Source organism: Salvelinus fontinalis, chromosome 38 (genome assembly GCF_029448725.1).
Source record: "Salvelinus fontinalis isolate EN_2023a chromosome 38, ASM2944872v1, whole genome shotgun sequence".
Classification (NCBI taxonomy): Eukaryota; Metazoa; Chordata; class Actinopteri; order Salmoniformes; family Salmonidae; genus Salvelinus; species Salvelinus fontinalis.
Window position 1 is genome coordinate 520,472 of NC_074702.1, and position 25,774 is coordinate 546,245.

Sequence of the window (25,774 nt, forward strand, 5' to 3'; positions counted from 1 at the left end):
TACCTCAGTGTGATACTAACTACATGTCATGTTTCTGGCCTCATCCCTCAGTATGATAGTAACTACATGTCATGTTTCTGGCCTCATCCCTCAGTGTGATACTGACTACATGTCATGTTGCTGGCCTCATCCCTCAGTATGATAGTAACTACATGTCATGTTTCTGGCCTCATCCCTCAGTGTAATACCGAATGGTTCCCAATTCCCTTTATCGTGCACTACTTTTGACCAGAGCGTGGAGAATACAAGTATAAAGCTGAGGATGAGTGGGCTTGAAGGAGGTTACCTGCGAGGAGAGGACTCAACATGCTCTGCAGTGCAGCAGTCCATGGGTACTGCTCTGACTGTCAAAGCTACAGTGCAAAGGAAGAAACGCCTTGGCTTGCAGTCTAATCAAGGTTCATTAATTGAGGATTTGGAGCAAGCTAGATGTGTGAGAGTCACTCTAGGACAGTGGAAGTTGAATCAAAAATGTTTATTATTGAATGGTGCATTTCATCCTTCTTCAGGGTGTTATAAAGCTGCATCAGCTCTACTGTGTTTCTGTCTGTCCAGTGTTGGGGTTTACTTAGGGGCACTAAAAAGTTTGGTAACTTTCAAGAATTTTATCACATGTAGTGGCCATTTTGGTACTTTAGATTATTACAGGCGTCTAATTATCCCTGGCCCACTGAGGCCTTATCACATGTAAAATATATTAAATAAGATGACAAAGCTCTAAAACATTTTCCTAAATATCAACCAAACTTAGCAAATGCCATCAGTGTTAAATATGAGGGTTTCAGCATAAAATATCCTTTATATATTTTCCTACTATGTCAATATGTATTTTTTATCAATGTTTTGCCATCAAACTGGTGCAGCTGTGATAAAAGTAAATAGTTGAAAGAGTTGCAGAGTTAAATGATAATAATGCCATTGTTGATTAGATGCTTTTTTCCTTATTTAGAGAAAATAACTTAACTACGCTCGAGGCGTCACTACAGATCTGGGTTCGATCCCCATCTGTGTCGCAGACGGCCATGACCAGAAGACCCATGAGGCAAAGCACAATTGGCCAAGCGTCGTCCGGGTTTGGGAAGGTTTTTTCCCCCCGTCCGGGATGTCCTTGTCACATCGCGCTCTAGCGACTCCTGTGGCGGGCCGGGCGCATGCACGCTGACAGGTCACCAGATTTTCCTCCAGAAACAGTGGTGCAGCTGGCCCCCGGGTTAAGCGAGCAGTGTGTCAAGAAGCAGTGTAGCTTGGCAGGGTCGTGTTTCAGGGGGCTCTCGACCATCGCCTCCCGAGTCCGTACGGGAGTTGCAGCGAAGGGACAAGACTGTAACTACCAATTGGATATTACAAAAATTGTGGAGAAAAAGGGATCCAAAGTACAACAAAAAAATATATAAATGACTGAATTTAGCATAGACTGCAATAAATTCTGTTAATTACCAAAATTATAGAAGATTCCAGTAACTTTGGTAAATTACCGGTAGCTTTACAAGCCTACCTGTGACATCGTTTAACCAACTTATTTATGACAGAAAACCTACCCTGTACAGCAGTATAAATAAAACCCTTCAACTGTACTTGGTCAACATTTATCAGCGTGTGAAAGAACAGAATAACAGTAAACTTTCTCTTCCTGCAGTGTTATGATTTTTTAAATGATTTAATGTTAACCAAAACTGCTCATTACATAAATTGTTCACAATTTCATACAAAATACAAACAAATCCAAAACTGAACATTTTCATTGATTGAATTTGAACATATTCAAAGTTTGATTTTTCTTTTGACAAAATAAATGAAATAAACCCTGACTTTCCCTGAATTATGTCACTGAAGTGACAGACCAAACAACAAGGGGTCTAACGTTCCACTGCACTATTCTGCATAGCAACATGAACATGATTGGCTCAGTTAAACAAGGTACATTTTTTAAAGTGCTACATACAACAGTCTTCTAATTTCAGTAAGAGTGCAATAGGTTATTTTGCCATAAATAAATGCATACATTTTCTTCAAGTTAGATATGTAGATCAAACACATTGATCTGCCACTTGAACTCAATGGCAATGACCCAGATGGCACCCTAATAACAACATAGTTCACTACTTTTGACAAGAGCCCTATGGGCCCTGGTCAAAAGTAGTGCACTACATAGGGCATAGAGTGCTATTTGAGATGTAGAAAATGTAATTGGGTCTTGGACTACTAACTCATCTATAAATTATTATTATTTTGCCTGTCTTGCAATGCAAGCGAGTGGGCTGAAGAACAGATAGACAGGATCCATAAAGCTGGTTGAAGTCCACTAAAGTGATCAAATTGCTCATATAATGACTTAATGATTTAGTAGGATTGTCAATGCATTTTGTACAAAAATATCAAGCACAGTGTAGACAGATACTCCATCTCATCGATAGCTCAAATAGCTTATGGTTTGTTTCATTCAACTGCACCTTTAAATGCAAGTGATTATTTCTAAGCAAACAATGGCTTATATATATATTAACAATAAATTCTGTCCAAGTAATTGCTATAGTACGGGGACTTTAAAAGCAAGAATGCTATAGTGGAGACTTAAAAAGCAAGGCTCCGTATTCATAAAGTGTCTCAGAGTAGGAGTGCTGATCTAGGATCAGATCCACCCCCCTTCTCCAAATAATCATATTCATTATCATCTAAAATAAAACACTGACCCTAGTTCAGCAGTCCTATTCAGAGATACTTTATGAATACGGGCCCAAAGGATTGGTAACATTTGAGTTCTGCATCATCTCATCTTACTCATTGACCAATGAAAGAACTGGTTGTTCAGTATTACATCAGGTTCATGACATGGCATGCTGACACACTGACCAGTAAACCATGACTGTTTTTCTGGACAAACAAAATGGCTTCTTGTCAGCCATTTTGTTTGTCCAGAAAAACAGTCATGTTTTCTTTTTAAAGCAAGTCCACATTCAAACAGGGCCTAGGGGACGACATCACAGATCAGGCCAGGACCAGAGGTGACATAGTGGAGGTCAATGGATAGGACAGCGTCTTCAAATCTGGGCTGGGGACAACACTTTTCACCACAACCAGAAACTGACAGTTTAACACAAAACAACAACCAAACTTAGTCTCCATGACAACATACTGGCTGAGACTAGGGCGAGGCGTAGATTTTGTCTACTTCATTCTTGAATCAACGCATATGGACTTTTTTTTATAGTCCATTATACGTATTTCTATGCACTACCTGGCCTGATGACTCCTTGCTGTCCCCAGTCCACCTGATCGTAATGCTGCTCCAGTTTCAACTGTTCTGCCTGCGGCTATGGAACCCGGACGTGCTACCTGTCCCAGACCTGCTGTTTTCAACTCTCTAGAGACAGCAGGAGCGGTAGAGATACTCTGAATGGTAGGCTATGAAAAGCCAACTGACAATTACTCCTGAGGTGCTGACCTGTTGCAGCCTCTACAACCACTGTGATTGTTATTATTTGACCCTGCTGGTCATCTATGAACATCTTGGCCATGTTCTGTTATAATCTCCACCCGGCACAGCCAGAAGAGGACTGGCCACCCCTCATAGCCTGGTTCCTCTCTAGGTTTCTTCCTAGGTTCTGGCCTTTCTAGGGAGTTTTTCCTAGCCACCGTGCTTCTACACCTGCATTACTAGCTGTTTGGGGTTTTAGGCTGGGTTTCTGTACAGCACTTTGTGACATCAGCTGATGTAAGAAGGGCTTTATAAGTACATTTGATTGATTGATCATCCACTTCCTCTGGTCTCCCTCCGTCTGTCTGTCACAATCTCTCTGTCTCTGACTGTCCCTCTGCCTGCTGTCTGATGTTCAGACAGTCTCTCTGGATGTGAATCTCACTTTTACATTTTAGTAATTTAGCAAATGCTCTGATCCAGAGCGACTTATAGTAGTGAGTGCATACATTTTCATACCGGTCCCACGTGGGAATCGAACCCACAACCCTGGCGTTGCAAGTGCCAAGCTCTAACAAAATGATCCACATGAACTCCAGTCCAAGTCCTCCATACTCCCAGACATGCCCTGGTTCCTGTTTTAGGCTGCAGCCCAAATTGTACCCTATCCCCTATATAGTGCACTACTTTTGACAAGAGCCCATTTGGGAAACAGTCTTAGTGGTCTCAGGGGAGCCATGTGCAGCTGGGTGCCAGACAGGAGGAGCCTCATCCCTCTAGCCTCTGTTGTGTGGTGCTGTCATCAGTCAGGGTTCTGCTCCCTCCAGGGGACCGGGGGCAGCTGGCTGGCCTTGGAACGTCTGGCTCTGGAGCCTCCAAGGAGGAGGGCCTTCAGTCTCACATGAATCCACTCAGAGGGAGGTCAGTGTAGGGCCTGCTATCAGCAGAGGGAGGAGGAGGCTGGTGCTTTGGCTGCCCTGCTGCTGCATGTCCATGGTCTACCCCCCTGGAGGACCCAGGGTTGGGTACAGGGCCAGGGGCTGGACCAGCCTCCTTCAGGCTCCCGTTCTGGAACTGGAACAGAGGAAATGTCCGACTTAGCTAAGCCTCCCTTTTCTGGTCTAAATTGCCTTGATGTGTAAATACCCACTGGCTTTCAATGGTCAAATGATAATGACCTTCTGTTTCTAAAGTCTCATTCCCTTGGTAAATCTGATGAGCGAGTATGTATGTGCCATTGGTATTCAACGTTCATATGATGAGCATATAGCTAGAGGAAGTAAAGCACATAGTTCTAACATTTTACATAATTAGTTCAGGGCCCTAGTCCCCGTGCTTCTACGTCTGCATTGCTTGCTGTCTGTGGTTTAAGGCTGGGTTTCTGTATAGCACTTTGTGACATCTGCTGATGTAAAAAAGGATTTTATAAATACATTTGATCTTGTTCCATGGGGCACAATATTTTATTTATTAGCGTTTTTATTAGACAAATTCAGGTAGGCCCCCTTTTACGCTTCACAACATTGTACCTGTTTGACGCCTAATGAACACTACCCAGGTTAGTGTCACCTTTCTTACCTGTGTGGTGAATGGCCACTCTGCTCTGTTGACCTGACTGAGCCCCATAGCCAGGGGATAGGCATGCAGAGCCCAGCCCTGGCTGGTGGCCTGAGACTGAGTCAGGCCGTCAGGGAGGTGCCTCTGCTGCTGGGACACAGCTAGGGCCTCCACCATACTCCAGTGGGGCGCTCCCCTACCATCCTCTGTCCCCCGGGGACCACTGGACTCCAGGCTGCCCAGCAACTCCTCCAAATTCTGGGGCGTGAGCTCTCCGTCCACCCACTGGCTCTGGAGGCCCGTGGTGGGTACATAAGAGGAGAGCACTGATGAGCGGCTAACAGACAAAGTGTTCAGCTGGTTCCTGTAGGGGAGGCCCAGGGCCAGGGAAGCTTCCCCCAGGCAGAGGTTCCCATGCTGGGGGTGGCCGTGGTGAGTCTGGAGCCCCCCTGGCTGCTCCACGTTGAACAACGGAGGAATCTGCTGCTGCTGCTTGGTGATGTCTTTCTGTCGTTGTGTTATTGAACCCATCCCAGTCACCTGCATGTGCTTCAGTCTGTTACACAGTTGCTGCTGCTGTTGGTTTGGCAATACCTGTCCATTTAGATGGCTCTGTTGCTGCTGCTGTGTTGCCTGCAATACTGTCTGTGGGTGGGGCTGTGTGTGTAAACAATGCTGCAGTATTGGCTGCTGTGGGTAGTGGGGCGGAGACTGATAGTGGTGAACTGATCGGGGATGGACTACAGGCAGGTGTGGTGGCTGTATCTGTGACTGCCACTGAGGCACTGTAGTAGAATGTGGTTGTGGGGTTAGTGGTTGTTCCAGAGACGGTTGGTGTAACAGCGTGGTAGGGCAGCTATAGTCCTGATCCCCTAACTTAGCCCCCCTGCAAGAGAATACAGTCTGACCCCAGTCCGACCTCTTCCTCAGAGACTCCTGTACGTAGGAGAGAATCTCGTCTGTCAGGTCAGGAAGGAGGCCGTCTCGGCCAGCGTCCAGATCCACATCGAGGAACATCTCATCCTGCTGGAACAGCTCCAGGTCCTCCCTACTAATGCCCAGGTTCATCATGAAGCTCCACAAATCCCCGTCTCTGTCAATCAAATCAAGATCTTTATAGTCACAATTGGGAAATGAGTAGCGCAGTCAAGGTTACATTATTAAAAACAGTAGCAACCACACAGATACACATAAGATAAACAGTAGGTGATCAGTTACCTGTCCTCCAATGAGAAGCCGTCGATCCCCCCGCCATCCCCCACCCCCAAGGGCTCCTGCTTGAAGAGGACTCTCTCTGACAGAGAGAGGATGCTGCCCTCCTGCCAGCTGCTGGAGAAGATGCCCCCACACTCCTCCTGCGGAAGCCCTGCCACCTCCTCCTGCGGAAGCCCTGCCACCTCCTCCTGCGGAAGCCCTGCCACCTCCTCCTGCGGAAGCCCTGCCACCTCCTCCTGGAGTTGGAGCTTGTTCTGAGTGTGAGGGGAGCAGCACAAGTAGATGGACTTGTCCTGTTTCAGCAGGAGTTGGAGCGGGAGCTGGTTCTGAGTCTGAGGGGAGCAGCAGTAGATAGACGTGTCCTGTTTCAACAGAGAGCCCAGCAGTGAGTCAGGGTCCAGGGTTCCATCCTGGTTGTTGTTGGTGGTATTTTCTGCAGGGCCGGTGGTGTCGCCTGCTAAGGAGTCCCCTGTTACCAGAGTTTTGGAGAAGCTGGTGTTGTAGAGAAGAGCCTCCCCAGTGGTGTAACTGAAAGGCAGCTGGAGGCTCCGCTTCCTTAGGTTGTCCTCTCCCTCTTCATCACTAAAAATAAGTACATTTTAGTCATTTAGCAGACGCTCTTATCCAGAGTGACTTACAGGAGAAATTAGGGTTAAGTGCTTTGCTCAAGGGCACATTGACAGTTTTTTCACCTAGTCAGCTCGAGGATTCCAACCAGCAAACTTTTGGTTACTGGCCCAATGCTCTTAACCACTAGGCTACTTGCCGCCCCAATGGAATGACATTAAACAATGAGGTTGTGTGTGCGTGCCGAGACGTACGTGAGGACTCTTTGGGATGCGATGATACACTCAGGCCGTCCGTTCTTATAGACCAGTCTGGCGTTAGCCTGCAACCACACCCAGCCTGTCAGCTTGGTCAGCAGCCTGAATACTGTCATCCCACTCTCTCCGGTCTTTATCACTGGGCATGGAAACACACACATAAACCAAGTTACACAGCAGAAATGTGTATAGGACACATAAACATCACATAAACATCACTAGGGATGTGGCTTATAGTAAAACATTCAATTCTTCTGTTTAAAAAAGATACAGAAAATTCATAACGTTTCATGTGAATTCACAATGCAGCTGCTCTGCTGCCAACAACGGTTTGGGTCTCACAGTGCATCCCTTTCAGATGGTGAAGCGTTGCACCTGTACTACAATTCCTGTACCTCAATTCCACTTCGCAAAGTTTCCATTTCCTTCTCATTTAACGGGACTTCTCTGCTGTCGCTTGCCTTTCTCAGGCATTTTTCAAAAGTTAACAACAATGACGTAGTGGTGGAGAGTCGACTCCAAAATAATAGATTCCCCGACTCCTTACACGATGACTCCCGCTGTCGACTCCCGTTTCTGAGTGTTAAGATTAGATTGAGCTAAGAATGGACACCTAAGATTCAGTATTTTTGGAACGGAGGAGAATTATTAGTTGCCAAACTGAAAACACAAACACTGGCATCTTTCATAGAGCTAGCGAGGGCCAGGGAGAGGCGCACATTATAGGCAGATCGGCCACCAGGCAAACAGTCACTAGGCCTATCACACGCACTGGGCCTATCTATCGGTAATCAAAAGCTGTATCTCGTAATGGAATGCTGTATTTTGCCATTTCTTGGCTTGCAATGTTTCGTAACTTCAGCAAAGCAGGGCCTATCTCTAGGGCTGGGCGCTATAGCGTATTTGATGATATACCGGTATTGATGCAGGGACCGGTTTGGGTTTTTACTTTACCTTCCATAACGGTATTTGAATGTTTGGTTTGTTAAATGTGGTACGCCTTGTGTAACGTCCATTTTTATAGTTTACTTCGCTACCCGAGTCATCTCTATCCACTCCCTACATGCTGCTTTCCAGACAGACCTAGGCCTGCACCCAAGGAGAGCATTTGTTGTTCCTCAACCAGGCTGCATGGGCAATGCAGCACATGTAACAATGTTGATGACAACGATGCCGTTTTTACTTTGCTTCTTACTATAAATCCACTCGCATTCTATAATTACACTATTGGTTTGTGTTTCTTACATCTGCAAACAGCTAGTTTTGTATTTTTTTTTAGCAATTTGGGCCTAAATCCTGTTAGCCGCTAATGCTAATCGCTAGCTAGCTAATAAATGTACTGAGTCATAGCAAACGTAATTAGCTATACAGCCTGACAATACCAGTGCTGGTGTAGACCTAAATCAGCATGTTGTCTAAATCAGAGGAATATGAAGTAGCTAAGAGAGAACATTCAATGTAGCCAAAGATTACAGGGTCCCCTAGGAAACACTTATCAACAGTTCCTCCCTGGCATTTTAATTCGTTGTCATGTCAAACACAGAATTCCAATTTAGAATTAGAATAATCATTCTATTTCCATGATTCCAACAGTTCACTCTTTTTTTTGGTTTAAGTTGAATAGTATATGTAACGGATGTGAAATGGCTAGCTAGTTAGCGTTTCGATCAGTTACGTCACTTGCTCTGAGACCTGAAGTAGGGTTTCACCTTGCTCTGCAAGGGCCGCGGCCTTTGTGGAGCGATGGGTAACGATGCTTCGTGGGCAACCGTTGTTGATGTGTGCAGAGGTTCCCTGGTTCGCGCCCGTGTCGGGGCGAGGGGACGACGTAAAGTTATACTGTTACATTGATGCTGTTGACCCGGATCACTGGTTGCTGCGGAAAAGGAGGAGGTTGAAAGGGGGGTGAGTGTAACGGATGTGAAATGGCTAGCTAGTTAGCGTTTCGATCAGTTACGTCACTTGCTCTGAGACCTGAAGTAGGGTTTCACCTTGCTCTGCAAGGGCCGCGGCTTTTGTGGAGCGATGGGTAACGACGCTTCGTGGGTGTCAGTTGTTGATGTGTGCAGAAGGTCCCTGGTTCGCGCCCGTGTCGGGGCGAGGGGACAGTTTAAAGTTATACTGTTACATATACAACAATCAGAATGGAGAAAGACCCATTGAAATCACTTAGAATAGATGTGTTGCCACCCTAGGGTCACACTACTCAAAGAAAATTGTGAACTTTTATTATTCAAAAACATAAAATATCGTCATACTGTACAATTTAAAAAAAAAACACTGATATGATATTTTGGCCATATCACCCATCCCTACCTATCACCAATGAATAGTCTAGGATATTCTACACACAACAGACCGAAGACTGAACACACACTCGCATCATTAATAAAGAGCAGGCGAGCCAGCGCGAGGGGGAGAGGAGGAGGCAGGCAAAAATTATGTCTTGTCTTGCATGTTTCGCAAATTCACCAAAGTAGCCTAAAGTTTTATTTAAAATTACACAACTTTCCACAGGCATTGATAGCCTACCGTCTAGTTAGGCTATAACACGGAAATTAACATGAACTGCACTGTGATTTTAGCAACAAAAAAACAAGGATTTTTCATAAAATTAAGGATCCCAACTTTGTAGAAAAGTTTGAATGTTTAAACGTTCACACCTCTGCTTGTCACTAAAAGTCACTAAATCAAATAGAAATTAAATCAAATCAAAATTGCCTTCAGGGATTAATAAAGTGCGGTCTTGTTTTATCATCTCATCTTAAAACACCATTAATTTTTTAGAAGATGTAGGAATGAATCTGTTCAGAAAGTCCCCTCAGGACACTGGCTGTAGAATGAACTACTCAACATGTAGAATGTGCAACTCAACATGCAGTACACTATGCAATGTGACCCGCACGTTTTTGATCTCAGTCTGTCAGTCTCCATGAACTACACTACATGATAGGACTGTGTGCAGCAGGAGAGCAGTCTTACTCCTCATGTGGTTCTCAGCACAGTGCAGCATGTCAGCAGCATGGACGAACTGGTATCCTGAGCCGTGGTTGCACAGCTCAGCCTCAGTGTAACCCAGCACCATCTTCCCTCTGTACAAGAGGACAGGAAAAACAACACAGAAAGCACATTGAAAACATGTCTCTTCCCTACTTCTGAATAGATCACACTTGTGATCTAAAAGCATAATTAATCAATAAGGCACAAGAGGGTGTGGTATATGGCCAATATACCACGTCTAAGGGCTGTTCTTATGCACGACGCAAAGCGGAGTGCCTGGATACAGCCCTTAGGCGTGGTATATTGGCCATATACCACACCCTCTTGTGCCTTATTGCTATTATAAAGTGGTTACCAATGCAATTACAGCATTAAAAATATATGTTTTGTCATACCCGTGGTATACGGTCTGATATACCACGGCTGTCAGCCAATCAGCATTCAGGGCTCGAACCACCCAGTTTATAATCTCAAATATGATGAGATTGCGCAGATGGTTCCTCTTAAAATGTATAAATGATTTGAATTATTAGGTTTATTTGACAGGGACCACATACAATTAAAACATGCACTGTACTAGATTTAGCTAAATAGCTTGTTCACAACTCCAGTACCCGGGCAGGTGAACAATAAAATGATTTACCATTCAGACGGCAAGCTTTGAATTCAATGTAAAATATTGTAGTGAAGTGGTCATCTTCCCTATGTATTGAAGGTGCTTAGCAGCAGTAAGCCCCACTAGACAGGCCCACTACTGTTATCGTCACTCACTTGGCGTCGCAGGCAATGGGGGTGAAGTCCAGCTTGTGCTTGGTCTTGAAGATTAAGTTCTTGGTGCGGATCTCCAGGATGGTGGGGGGCTGCAAGGGCGAGGCCAGGGCGAACAGTGCCAGCTGAGGCGGGATGGCCTTGCCCTGCTTGGTCCTCTCGCTCTGGCCATGGAGGAACTTTAGACGCCCCTGGATGTTCAGGGCCTGGAGAACGCAGAATAGCCATTAAACATAGTCAGGGCTGTGTCCCAAATGGCCCCCTATTCCATCCTGATGACGGTCGATTCAGACAGGAACATTGGTTAAATAAGATCCCATTAAGCTGTTGGAAGAAGCGTCAAGATTATCAATGAGCTGGAGCTCTTTTTATTGAGTACACTTCTCCATGCAACTGGTAGCACCTTAAAGGGAAATTTCACAAATGTTCAACTTCCTATTCATCATCGACAAATGTGAAAATGGCGTGTCACTATGTTCTGTAGTAATAAATATGGTGAAAGATAAGCGTTTCCAATGACATCATCGGTGCACATCATGTGATTTTAACCAATTATGAGGAGGCATTACCTACTAATTGCCTCCTAATTGTCTATGAATTGGTTGTCATTGGAAACACATCTTCCTCACTTTTTTTTTAGTATAGAACATTTAAACACGCCATTTTCACATATATTGATGTTGGGGTGGTGCTGGAGACGATGAATATGAAGTTGAATTTTCTTTTTAATGTTCCTTTAATAAGGTATGTAAGTGAAAGTTTACTTTCTAAAACGTGTAAATCTAAGTAACAAAAGACTGAAATAAGAACTCAATGGGTCTTTCTGATTTAATTATTATTTATTTTTATCTGTTTCCCTAACTGAACAGAATTTGACACAGATTTGATTTGTGCTCAGGTCATCCAACAGAGTTGAAAAGTTCAGAGGGAGAATTGAGGCTAGCCAGAGGACAAAGGCATAGTTCTCCACTTCATTTCCCATATTAGATTTGAGAAATCAGTAAGAGTGACTTGTGACAGAGGATTTATTCAGCTCTGTAACAATCAGCCCACTCAGAAAAACTCAAACACCATCTATATTCTAAGAAAATCTAGAAAATGTAAATGAAATCAAATTAGATTTTCAAATAGACTTCTAGGAAAATGTCCATAAAATCTAACTAGATTGAAAATGTTGTTAGATTTTATGGAAAATCTAGTAAATGTTTTAACTACCCTAGTTAAAACACCAAATGGTCATTGATCAAATGGGCAAAGACAATTTAATTTAAGCTATAATATTGAGTTTATGTAATAAGAAAACAATTTCCAATTCCAGTTAAATCTAATTATTCAGTGATTATAACTTGACATTCACAAAACTGTAGAGAAATGCAAAAAATATTTTAAAAAATTTAGAATATTTTTGTGTTCTCAAAGCTTGACTGCAAACGCTATTTGTAGGATAATTTCCTGGTCTGGATAAGCAGTCGTTGGCCATACCCTTCCCTGAACTCAAAGGGGAATTGGAGAAGCCTCACACTGATTCCCCCACTTCAGGGCAACGCATATTTAACCCCTTCCTGACACGCCACTCATCCTCAAAGAAAGTGACTTCAGTGGCTGTCATAACACAATTACAATCTCAAGAGTTTCAGCGGGAGATGAGAGTTGATTTCCATTGCGCTCTAGTACACTGTTCACAAGTAATCTTTTTAAATAATTATTTTAAATGATTAGGGTTGAAAAATCTTTTCCTAAAATTCCCTAGATTTTCCAGTAATTGCAGAGATTTCCTCCAGGAACTTACTAGGAAGCCAGTGGAGTTGTCCAGGAGACATCTTAACCTGCAGACAAAGTTGCGTTCCAGGAAGGTGGAATTCTCTGGTGGAAGTGCCTCTGGCTTGTAGACTGTGACAGCCTGTGGCGAGGCTGAATCTTCAAAGGCCAGAGAGGTGGGAGGGGGGGTCATAAAATTACACATACAGCATACTATAGCTATAATAGTGAATTACAGGATGTCTAGAGAAAATAGTGTCTTCATATAGTAGACTAACTCTTAGCAGCAAACCTCACCCAGAGCTGCAAACCTCACCCAGAGCTGCAAACCTCACCCAGAGCTGCAAACCTCACCCAGAGCTGCAAACCTTATGTCTAGTCCCCACACTACAAACCAGAATGTTATGCCACATGTCATTAGCCATTTCCTACTGAGGAAAGACAGAATGCTAGGTAATACTCCCAAACGTAGAGTTTATCTTATCCAGGGCTGGGCCTAGGTCAGGCTCACCCCAGCCAGTTGCCACTACTGGTCCAAGGTGCTAAAACGCCCCTGGCTCACAGGGTCTCTCAGGATGCAAGGTGAAACACTGCTCCACACTACGATATGGAGAGTGAATACAGTGACAGACTGTCTGGATAATATCAAAGGTAGAGGACTGGTAGAGAGCTGGCGGTTCACTATGATCAGTGTAATAGAGTTCGTGTTACACGAGTAGGGCAAAGGACCCGTACAAAAAATATGTGTCTCCCCATGGAATGTGACCAGAGAACGTGAAATACTCCTCGATTTTAGAAAGACAAGCCGAGTGGATAGCTAGAGGGTGTTTTATGACTTTATAAAAGTGTTGAAAAAAAGTGTTGACAGTGCTGAATAAAATCTTAAACATGAACTCACTCATAAAAACAGCAGCTGTTTACTATATTTGTTGACAGTCTCTCTAGTCATGATTTTGTTTCTCACAGTAGTTTTGAAATCTCACAGTAGTCGACTATCAACTTCACTGTGGGCTCGTGGAAGCTGTGACACAGTGATCTGAGATATCTCATTGGCCAGCGGCAGACCTATAGGTGCACTTGATTTGCTATCCGGATCTGCCAGGTAGGCGGAGTTTGTACCTTCAGACACATGAAATTGGACAAAATGGGAACACTTCAACTACCTGGCGTGCAGGACAGCTGAATCAAGTGCACCTAAAACAAACGTTGCAAAAGTAATACAAAAATAGGAACACAAGGCTTTATTTTACAGAAATGTTTGGCGATCTACGAGGAAAGCCTTGGATGGACCAGTCGACTGCAATAGACCAGATGGACCAGTCGACTGCAATAGACCAGATGGACCAGTCGACTGCAATAGACCAGATGGACCAGTCGACTGCAATAGACCAGATGGACCAGTCGACTGCAATAGACCAGATGGACCAGTCGACTGCAATAGATCAGATGGACCAGTCGACTGCAATAGATCAGATGGACCAGTCGACTGCAATAGATCAGATGGACCAGTCGACTGCAATAGATCAGATGGACCAGTCGACTGCAATAGACCAGATGGACCAGTCGACTGCAATAGACCAGATGGACCAGTCGACTGCAATAGACCAGATGGTGACCACTGGACTAGAACATCTAGGCCTACATTCCTGGCTGACACAGCAGAGATACTGTACATTCAAGGAGGTTTACTTTTCACAAGTGGTTATTTCCTTCTGTGGCTCTCTTCACTTCCTAGTAGATACCATGTTTCCCTGTGCTTCACCAGCATACATGGAGCTGCTGGACTTAATGTCATATTAGAACATTAGGTAGCAGACACCCTAGGACTAATATATACACTGCTCAAAAAAATAAAGGGAACACTTAAACAACACAATGTAACTCCAAGTCAATCACACTTCACACCTTGCAATTGTTTTGAGCAGTGTATAATGAAGGAACCTGCCAACGCAGGGGGAGCTCAATTAATATAAGATCTGGGGCAAGACAGGTTAGATAGTGTGGATTGGAGAGTGATAGTCTATAAGAAACAGACGTGCTGGTACAAGTTGTGTGTCGGCTGTCTGTGGTGAAAAACTCAGCTTTACCTGAGACCAGCTGTCCAGTGTGAGGGTGGGGTTGGAGGTTACCTGAGACCAGCTGTCCGGTGTCAGGGTGGGGTTGGAGGTTACCTGAGACCAGCTGTCCAGTGTCAGGGAGGAGGGTGGGGTTGGAGGTTACCTGAGACCAGCTGTCCAGTGTCAGGGATGAGGGTGGGGTTGGAGGTTACCTGAGACCAGCTGTCCAGTGTGAGCAGTCAACCTCCAACCCCACCCTCACACTGGACAGCTGTCCTCAGATAACCTCCAACCTCGGGTTACCTGAGGACAGCTGTCCAGTGTGAGGGTGGGGTTGGAGGTTACCTGAGACCAGCTGTCCAGTGTGAGGGTGGGGTTGGAGGTTACCTGAGACCAGCTGTCCAGTGTCAGGGATGAGGGTGGTGTTGGAGGTTACCTGAGACCAGCTGTCCAGTGTGAGGGTGGGGTTGGAGGTTACCTGAGGACAGCTGTACAGTGTGAGGGTGGGGTTGGAGGTTACCTGAGACCAGCTGTCCAGTGTGAGGGTGGGGTTGGAGGTTACCTGAGACCAGCTGTCCAGTGTGAGGGTGGGGTTGGAGGTTACCTGAGACCAGCTGTCCAGTGTGAGGGGTGAGAGGGGGGTTGGAGGTTACCTGAGACCAGCTGTCCAGTGTGAGGGGTGAGAGGGGGGTTGGAGGTTACCTGAGACCAGCTGTCCAGTGTGAGGGTGGGGTTGGAGGTTACCTGAGACCAGCTGTCCAGTGTGAGGGTGGGGTTGGAGGTTACCTGAGACCAGCTGTCCAGTGTGAGGGGTGAGAGGGGGGTTGGAGATTACCTGAGACCAGCTGTCCAGTGTCAGTAGTGAGAGGGGGGTTGAGGGCCCAGTGAAGCTGTCTCTGTAACTCTGCTCGGTCCTCCATATGAATGATGTCATAAACACTCTGATGGACGACGTCTGACTGTGGAGCAAAAACATCCACCATCATCAAAATACAAGTCTAGTAAACTAATAGAAAACAATGCAAATATGGACATTATTGTTGCTAGACAATACATCCTTCCTCTTCCCATCACTTATCTCATGGATCTTAGTCCTGACTTGTACTCTGCAAACATGCTCTGTACTGGGCCTTAGATTCAACCTGGGTTTAGTTCCGATACCCAAACGGACTTATTAGACTTGGTATCTGTTTAGGTCCTGGCTTTCGTTCATGTTGAGGAAATACCAGAGCAATCAACTTTGTCAGGTGTGACCGGTAAAATTCACACGCAAACCGTTAGGTAACACAAATAATGATATGGACACTAGTAAATAAGCAATGCTTACGCATTAGTCAGATGTTTTAACCCTATAAAATAGACTAATGTTTCAAGTTAAAGTCACATGCACAAGTACAGTGAAATGCCTTTCGTGCAAGCCCTAACCTCAACAATGCAGTATTCAATACTAATGTAATACTAAAAATAAAAATGTAGGGTACCACTAGTTAAGTAATAGCACGAAGTGAATGTGGATGTGAGTTGTGTGATTGTAGTGAATGTGGATGTGAAAGTTGTGTGAGTGTGGATAGTATTAAGCTATTTGAAATTGGGATAACAACAGGATTTACATTTGGCTATTCAGCTGATTGAAATGTGGATAATATGTACTGAGTGAATGTGTGGATGTGTGTGTGTTATTCTATATGCATGCAGAGAGACGAGTCTATAGAGACCATAGCATTTATGACTATATAAACTATTAATAGTATGGATGGGTTTATAGATACTATGGATGCTATAGGGACTGAGATGCTCAGGGACTATAGATGCTGTAGAGACTTTGGGGACAGTAGAGACTATAGAGGAACCATGGCAGTGATTCACATGACTGAAGAAAGATAGAGCTAGTCTTAGAGATTACCGAGTGTGTTTGGAAATAGTACGAAGTGAATGTGGATGTGAGAGTTGTGGAAGTGTGGAAAGGATGTGTTAAGCTGATTGAAATATGGACATCAAGCTGATTGAAATATGGACGTCAAGCTGATTGAAATATGGACGTCAAGCTGATTGAAATATGGACGTCAAGCTGATTGAAATATGGACGTCAAGCTGATTGAAATATGGACGTCAAGCTGATTGAAATATGGACGTCAAGCTGATTGAAATATGGACGTCAAGCTGATTGAAATATGGACGTCAAGCTGATTGAAATATGGACGTCAAGCTGATTGAAATATGGACGTCAAGCTGATTGAAATATGGACGTCAAGCTGATTGAAATTTGGACAATAAGAAAATAGACATTTGGATATTAAGCTGAATGAAATTTGGATAAGAGTTTGAAATTGAGAATAATAAGAGATATTATTACTATTAAGTGCTGAGTGAATGAGAGCTGTCAGGGGACTGGCTCCGGTGTGAAAGAGGTAATATGGGAGATTACTGAGTACATGTCTGAATGGATACCCCTAACCTGTTCTGTGAGCTGAGTTTTTCGATCTATAACGTTATCTACAGTTATTATACATGTATAGGAAGTATTGGCAAGCTAGTCTTAGGTAAAGGCTAGAGTGAGGCCAGAGAGGCCTCAGTGACAATTGTCTGTAGGCATTTATAAAGGAGGTGTCTACGTGGTCAGAGAACCACTGAAACCGTTGAAGTTACATATGGTTAATGACTATGAAGTGTCTACATGTGTCTGCAGCCACTACTCGTGTGTAACGATAGTCTACATGGTCTGAGAACCACTGATAATAGCACAAGGTATTATTGTAGGCATTGATGCACATGAGTGGTATGGATGTCTGTAGGCATTTATGATCTGTAACGTTATACAGGGAACCTGTGTATGTGAGAGATATGAAAGGGGAAAGTACTATTCCCGAATATGCTGTTAAATAGAACTACCGTAATTGCTGGACTATTAAGCGCACCTGAATATAAGCCGCACCCACTAAATTTAAAAAAAATATGTATTTTGTACATAAATAAGCCGCACATGTCTATAAGCCGCAGGTGCCTACCGGTACATTGAAACAAATTAACTTTACACAGCCTTTAAAGGAAAAACGGCTTGTAACAAAAATAAATAGGCCTTTAAACGAAACACGGCTTGTAATAAAAATAAATAGGCCTTTAAACGAAACACGGCTTGTAACAAAAATAAATAGGCTTTAACGAAACACGGCTTGTAACAAAAATAAAAAAAAATAGCAGTAAACAGTAGCCTACCAAGAAAGTCCTTGGTCACTATCTTCCTCCTGTGCACTGAAACCACTGAAGTCATCTCCTTTGGTGTCGGAGTTGAATAGCCTCAGAATTGCTTCATCCGATGTTGGATCGTTTTCATTGTTGCTCTTGTCACTTTCATCCGGAGGCAAATTCCCCGCTGAGCTCATGCTGCCCTCTTCAATACGCAGCAGTCCAGCCTTTCAAAACCCGTTGATAGTGGATTTTTTTTTTTTTTTTTTGACAACGCTCCACGCTGTCAGGACCCACTGGCAGACTTGACCATAAGTTGCTCTTCGCATGCGGCCCGTTTTAGTGAAGGATTTCTCCCCACTTGTCATCCAAGCCTCATTTTCTAGTTCGGGCCATCTGCTTTTCTTTCCTCTGAAAGCTTTTCTTGTCTTTTTGCACTAAGTCAGTTTCTCACGCTGCTGTTTCCAACGTCTTATCATCGGCTCATTAAGGCCAAGCTCCCGTGCAGCAGCTCTATTTCCTTTTCCAACAGCCAGATCGATCGCCTTCAACTTGAAAACTGCATCATATGCATTTCTGTAACGGTCGGCGTAATCCTCCTCCTCGGACGAGGAAGAGAGGCGAGAAGGATCAGACCAATATGTGGAGTGGTTTGTGTCCATGATTATTTATTAACCAAATAAACGGAACACTAACGAAACAAAATGACAAAAGAGAAACGACCCGACAAACAGTCCCGTGGGCACGAATACAGACACGAGATACAAAAAGTATGATTCTCAATCAGGGACAACGATTTACAGCTGCCTCTGATTGAGAATCATACCCGGCCAAACACAAACAACCCGACATAGAAAAATAACACATGGACAACCCACCCCAACTCACGCCCTGACCAACCAAATAAATACAAGAAAAAGGAAAAACAGGTCAGGAACGTGACAATTCCTCTGTGTCTTTGCCATGATGAGGGTGACAAAATGACTACCGTAATCAGAATTATGGGAAGTTTGAGCGCGCTCGATTTACGTCACATTATGTGACGGTGCTCAGTTTTTTGGCGGCATGAATCTTGTGAAAGCGGGAAAAATCCATAAATTAGCAGCGTCATTGTATAAGCCGCAAGGTTCAAAGCGTGGGAAAAAGTAGCGGCTTATAGTCCGGAAATTACGGTAGTGTCAATATCTAAACCCATGTATGAATAGAACACTAGTCTAAAGGAGAAATTTGCGAAGAAAAGTATACTGGGTTACTAGAGATTTGATAGTAACAATGGAGAAAAATAATAATAATTATATACAACTTGCACAGCCAAACGTAGACGTACGTAAGTGGTGTACAACAGAGAAATTCATAGTATAATTGGTTACTAGAATTGATAAAGTAACAAATGTATGAAAGTATAATTGGTTACTTGAGTTTAACTTGCTAGGTAGAGACTTATCATGGATAGAGCGCGCCATCTACAGCGCATTACAAGTTCATCTTAAAATAGACATTTAATAAGTGTGAAGTCCTAGTTGAGGGAAACAGATATGGAGGTTAGTGAAAGTAAGAAAGTGAATGGTAATATGTGGCTTTCAGATAGCACTCTAATAACGCAATATCGTAGTAATTTGAAGAGTAAATGTTTCAATATAAGGTCACATGATGAACAGATGGATTGTGCATTGGGACTGATATTAAATTAGAGGCCAAGTTTCCTGTGGAACAATAGAGAGCAGCCAGTACTAAATGAACTCAAACAGGCTATAAGGGACACAGTGGGGACACAGTGGGACAGAGGTGTGAATAAAACACATTTTTGACAAGTTCAATTATTATTACTCAATTGTATAGTTTGGGTAGCGCAAATTATTTAAGTAAGGTAATGTCATCTAAACCAATAATATGTTTCCATTGCGTGGAACTGTGTCCAAAATTGAAGGTGATTCAAGTAAATGTTTTTAGTAACAAATATTCAGCTGATAAGCCAGCACCAACTCTTTGAAGGTCCTAGCAGATTTGTTCAACAACAGGTTTCATATTTTGACTAGTTTATGTCCCAGGGACAGTTAGGACAGAATTATGTCAATGCAACAGGTCAAAAAGACTAAGATTACAAGAGATGGGCTCTAGGATTGTTTACTTTAGGTGCCTATTCAGCTTTACGGGACACTGTATCATCTGATGTGTCCCAAGTATAATTCTGTAAACGCATGCTTTTATCAAGACTTCCTGCCTAAGATGCAGTAAACTCGATTAACGATTAAGAATTTTTAGGACTGATAAAAATCTAACAGTGAAAACTAATTACATGTTTATTTTCTTTGTTCCAGGACAAGTTGACATGTTTACCAATGATTCTGTATCTCTCCCTTCGAAATGCATTCTGAGGCAGGCGCCTTGTAAAGTTAGTATAAAAGGTACACGAATCCGGCTGTTAAAGGAGCCCCAAATGAAGTAAATGCCTGGCCAATGTTTGTTTTTACCTGTTATTGAATATTTGTTAGTGGTGATTTATTGTGTGGGGTCTTTTTAATTTTTGGTGGGTTTTTCACAGGTTAGAAAGGATGCACCTTAAAGAAGACACCTGAAGTATCTATCATCAGAGTTCTGGTTGTACACATGTACATTCTCTTGATAAAGAAATGTAAAACCCATTGCAAACCTGATACACAAAATCATTGAAATATCTTGAAGTAATGTCTGAGGTACAGGGAAAGAAACACTCACTTAAATGGGGTTGAATGACCTCTGACTTCTGTTCTGACTTTCTGGTGAGGCCTGATCACCCTCATTAGAAAGACTAGAGACATTGGTTGAGATTGAAATAGGCTACGTAAACAATAGAGAATTAGGAAGAGGTTAATAATTTATCAACATTCCTGTGTGAGATTCAGAACGAGAGCGGGAGAAAGAGCGAGAGCGCGAGATGCGCGAGAGAGCGAGAGAGCGAGAGAGAGAACTGCCCCTGAATGAGGGACACCTTTCTATAGTCTATTTGACCATTACCTTATGGGATACAATTATTTATTTGTGGAGTTATCAAGGTTGTAATTATAATTTTATTTGTATTTAACAGGCAGTGTTGTCATTTATTTTTGGGGGGGGGGGGGGGTGCATGAAACATGATGTGAGTCATGTGTCCAAAGGGGGAATTACCAGTCCCCTGGGGTCCTTTGGTAAATATGCTAATCATTTATTTTCACATGAATGCCTGTAAAAATGAAAGAAGAAATAAAACATGTTGGTAATGGTTGACAGTTACTCCAAATGGATTGAAGTTTTCCCCCACCTCTAGTTTTATATGAAGAAGTGTATTTCTGTTGTTGTGTTTGTCTTTGTCTTGTTTCAATACAAATCTCACCAGATTGGGCCTGCTAGATGGTGGGGATTTCTCCCTAAGGATTAGCACTCTGATCGCCTGACCCTGTAACTCTGCAGTGAGATCGCCAAGATGATAGGGGAGTATAAGCCAATTTGGGGAGGGGGGGGGGGGGGGGGGGTAGAATAAGAATTACAACTGTGTGTTGTTATTCTCTTTGACATGTGTCTTAGACATTTATATTTCTACTTGCACATCCTCATCTGGACATATATCACTCCAGTGTAAATGACTAAATTGTAATTACTTTGCCACTGTTGGCCTATTTTTGCCTTACATGCTTACTTCATCTGCACACAATGTATACAGATTTTTCTACTGTGTTATTGACTGTACGTTTGTTTATCCCATGTGTAACTGTGTTGTTTTTGTCGCACTGCTTTGCTTTATCTTGGCCAGGTCGCAGTTGTAAATTAGAACTTGTTCTCAACTGGCCTACCTGGTTAAATAAAGGTGAAATAAAAAATAAAAGATGTAAGAATATTGGTAGTAGTAATAATTTGTCATACAGTGAATAATTTGTCTGGACTTCCGGAATCAGATATGCTCTAAACTAAACGGTTGTTCTGGTCTGTCCTCTCTCGATGTGAAGGTGACCACAGATGGTATCTAGATGCATAGAAGGTATAATTGGGCCGAGAACAAAGTGAATCTCACCCCCACTAACCGGCTGAAGTAATGGCGACAATGGCGTTCACTATGGTCCTTCACCACCTGAAACCTGAGTCCGAGCCAGCAACCTGTACACAGCATCCAACAAGACATAATGGACTGGAATGAACAGTGGCGGCTCAGGTGAGAGAAATCGGGACATTATCAAGGGCCATCAATTTTGAACATGTGCCATTGGGAGGACAAACTGAAACGCCACAAGAATGAGTGCCGAGAGGGAGGGGGGGGGGGGGGGTAGTCAACCGTGCCCGTACTTAATTTAGGGTTATCCTAAATTGTTTATTTGGGGTATCAGGTTGATTGTGGAGGTCTGCACACAGCAAATGTATAGTACTTTAGACTATAAATGCATTGAGATAATCTGTCATTACCACAAATGAAGGCTGTGATGAAAAAAGTTAATTCTAGAAATATAAGATGAATATACTGTGTCAATGTAAATTCTGCCTGTATGGGTGTGTGCTGAATTGAGGGTCTTCAAATTTGAGTGAGAGAACCAAAGTGAAACACAATGGGGGCACTGTCATTGTAAATTTGTGCTGGATAATTTATCAATAGTTCTAATTATGATTTGGAAAGGCTTCTAGAGACAAAGCTATGCCCAGAAAATGTGATGAGAGCCACTAGATTGTAGTTTGTGATAATCTTTCCCTAATCTCATTCAAATCAAGGGTGGTGTGAAACTGTTATAACATGTGTGCTCTCTCTTCCCTGTGAAATTCAATATGCATGTGCCCTAGACCAAATTCTGGAGATCTCTAGAAACATAGATGCTAAAAGAATTGTGTAAATTGGCTCTGCAAAACAGAGAGGCTTTTGACTATCTTTGGGCAGGTAAAGGGGGCACTTTCATTGGCGATGAATGTTGTACTTTTGTCCCAGATCACTCTTCTAATATGACTGCCACTGTTGCTAAGAATAATTCTGCACAGAGTGAACGCCTGCAGCTTGGTTGGAATCCCTGTTTGGAAGTTGGGGATCCCAAATTATCAAATGGGCTGCAGCGGATGTTTTTCTTCGTTTGCCTAATTGTGTTATTTAACATGCTGTGTATCTGTGTGTATTTTATATAAATTCACTCCCGTTAATAGAAGTATAACCTTTATTATGATGATAGTATTACCATACTAATTAGATTGTATAACCCAGAATGAAAGGTTTTAAATGATGAAGTGTCTGGTTTTATGTGTGGATTTCCCTTACTTTAACAAAAGTATGGTAACTTTTGATAGAAGCTATGCTTACCTTAACATTTGATAGAAGCTAATGTTTACCTTAAAATATAATGATAATTATCACAGATTGACTGGTAAGAGGGAATGTGATGGAGCATTTTATGTTTGTGCTTTTCTAATAACCAATTTCTGTGTTCATGCTAGTGACTGATTGAACAAATCCTCAATATCAGTATCTACAAATCTGCAATTTGGCAGTTCGCCCCGATATCTCAGTTTCAAAGTCTCAGCCTAGAGAGAAGAAGAGAGAAGAAGCCTCATGAGGTATTGGTTGGTCACATGAATGAAGCAAACGTTAATGATTAATTCATTATGAATAAGCTAAATCATGCAAATATAACTTGTCTGCAGTATATAAAAGAACTAACGGGACTGTCCCGGAAGAGCTCCTGATCGGCATGTGTACTTGATGCATTGAGTTGGTTGGAACCTCTCCAGTGCTGATAATAAAGAATGATTAATTTAAGATAGACTTTGGGTGACCCTGTGTAGAATTTCCACGACAGAGGCATTACAGAAAGTACTTTTACTGGATTAAACTATGGAAACTCCATACATAACATTGTTTAATGCAAGAACTACTAGCATAGTAATCAAATGTGCTTCAATAACTATTTATTTTGAATGAGGATGGAAATTAAGAATCTATAGCCTACTTTTTATCACAGTCAGAACTGACATATGAGGTGTGCCACAAATGCACTGGCTGGCTAGGCTACCTAGACCTTTTCATTCCAAATGATTGACTGAAATGAACCTATCAACAAAGTGATGACATATAAGGTGTGAATAACTTTTTAATTACAGGTGCATACTAGACGATGCACCCTGCATAAAGCAAGCTGAGCCATATTTGTTCTATGGTCCAATTGCAGTTGGTCTCTGTGTGTATGTGTTTCCCCCAGAATCAGCCTGAACAAGAATTGTTCCACTGTACCAGAGTACAGAGAGGAATTAAATACACCTTCACTCTACATTTTCACTGAGTTTACACCTTCACATTTCAAATCCATTCCATGTTTGGTTCATGCCTTATTTCATCCTGTCAAATAAAGTGAATGTTGTACATGCACTCCGTTTGGTTTTTACAGTAGTAAATGTTGTACATGCACTCATTTTTACAGTAGTAATTGTTACATTAGACATTCTAGGCTGACTTGATGAAAGAGGACTCATCTCTCTTTTGGTTTTGTTGGTCATACTTGCTGTAGTCTGATCTTTGTAATCTATTCATGTTTAGGGTCGTTCATGTTCATGCAAAATTAGGAGGCAGGGAGGAAACTTGCCAGAACTGAACATGGGTCGTACAGTAGTAGTAAGCTAGCTAGATAGAATGCATGTAAGATTCACATTGCCCTACTATGTAAATCGAGGACATCCAAGAAGGAAAATGAATAACTTTAGTGGGTTAAGGAAATGTTCAGCCTATAATTAGCGAATTAGTTCAATTTGAAATAAAACATACATTTGATTAGCTGGCCGAATTCGAGTTGATAGTCAGCAAGCTAAAGTTATTAGCTGTCTGGGTTTCTATGGGCTGAGCAATGCTAGCTAACATTAGCTATGCTAGCTAACGTTAGTTGCTGCTTGCTAGCCACAAGATCGTAACGTTTAACAAGTTGCAGTTCTCTAATATGTCACCCGTTTTAGTGTAGAAGGGTTTTTATAACGTTTGGAAAATGTGTGTGATGTTTAATGCACCCTATTCATCATGTTAGTGGCAAACAATGTCCAAACTCCGAGGGTTTGTGCTAGCTACAGTGTGTTTCTGCTTATCCCGGAAGGGCTGGCTGGAAGCTGAAGGGCGGTCCTATGAAAAAAATAATAATAATAGATCACGATTCATTCAATTTGAAATGAGGATATCCAACCAGCGTATGGTGCCGCCTTGAAGTCTGAGGGCACAACCCTTCCATTATTGATGCTTCGTGCCGACACATCAAAGCAGCCATTCCAGTCTCAGGAAGACTTTGAGAGCTGGTGTCAGCCAGACTACATTTATAGAAAGCTAAAAAAGAGGCCCATTACTTGGTGAAAGCCCAGTTGTAGAGAGGTTAAAAGAGCCTTTACCTGGTGAAAGCCCAGGTAGTCCTGGATGGTGGAGGATGCATAGAAGATTGTGCCACCAGCCGTGACGACCAGAACAAAGCCATTCAACACCTGAGAGGAGAGTGGAACAGAACTGATTAGTATATCTTTATACACTGAACAAAAATATAAACGCAACATGTAAAGTGATGATCCTATGTTTCATGAGCTGAAATAAAATCATCCCTGTTAGTGAACATTTCTCCTGTGCCAAGATAATCCATCCACCTGACAAGTGTGGCATATCTGCTGGGGACTTCTGCTGGGGACAATAAAAGTCCACTTTAAAAAGGTGCAGTTTTGTCACACAACACAATGCCACAGATGTATCAAGTTGAGGGAGCGTGTAATTGGCATGCTGACTGCAGGAATGTCCACTTGAGCTGTTGCCAGATCATTGAATGTTCATTTCTCTACCATAAGCTGCCTCCAACGTCATTTTAGAGAATTTGGCAGTAAATCCCACCCACTTGGACGATCCCAGGCCTACCCATGGCTCCTCCCCTGTCCAGTCATGTGAAATCCATAGATTAGGGCCTAATGAATTTATTTAAAATTGACTGATTTCCTTATATGAACTGTAACTCAGTCAAATCGTTAAAATTGTTGCATTTATATTTGTGTTTAGTATACAT

At 42.8% G+C, this 25,774-nt stretch overlaps 1 protein-coding gene across 1 annotated transcript; it reads right to left on the minus strand.

Annotated features, from left to right (window-relative positions):
- Positions 1-1,638: 1,638 nt before the first annotated feature.
- LOC129837088 (aryl hydrocarbon receptor-like) lies at positions 1,639-25,633 on the minus strand. The gene is made up of 10 exons (XM_055903002.1): positions 25,630-25,633; positions 25,122-25,255; positions 15,430-15,553; positions 12,569-12,696; positions 10,783-10,985; positions 9,994-10,103; positions 7,009-7,150; positions 6,191-6,769; positions 4,994-6,065; positions 1,639-4,489 (listed from the first exon to the last, which is right to left on the minus strand). Exons 1-10 carry the CDS (start codon positions 25,631-25,633, stop codon positions 4,313-4,315), a joined length of 2,673 nt encoding a protein of 890 aa, XP_055758977.1. The 3' UTR covers positions 1,639-4,312.
- Positions 25,634-25,774: the final 141 nt, after the last annotated feature.

What these genes read in the sequence shown, in the direction of transcription:
- LOC129837088 (XM_055903002.1), bottom strand. An exon ending in ACAACTCCACTGGCTTCCTA is followed by an intron (nt 10,986 to 12,568) that starts GTAAGTTCCTGG and finishes TGCGTTCTCCAG; the next exon opens with GCCCTGAACATCCAGGGGCG. An exon ending in GCATCCCAAAGAGTCCTCAC is followed by an intron (nt 6,770 to 7,008) that starts GTACGTCTCGGC and finishes ACTTATTTTTAG; the next exon opens with TGATGAAGAGGGAGAGGACA.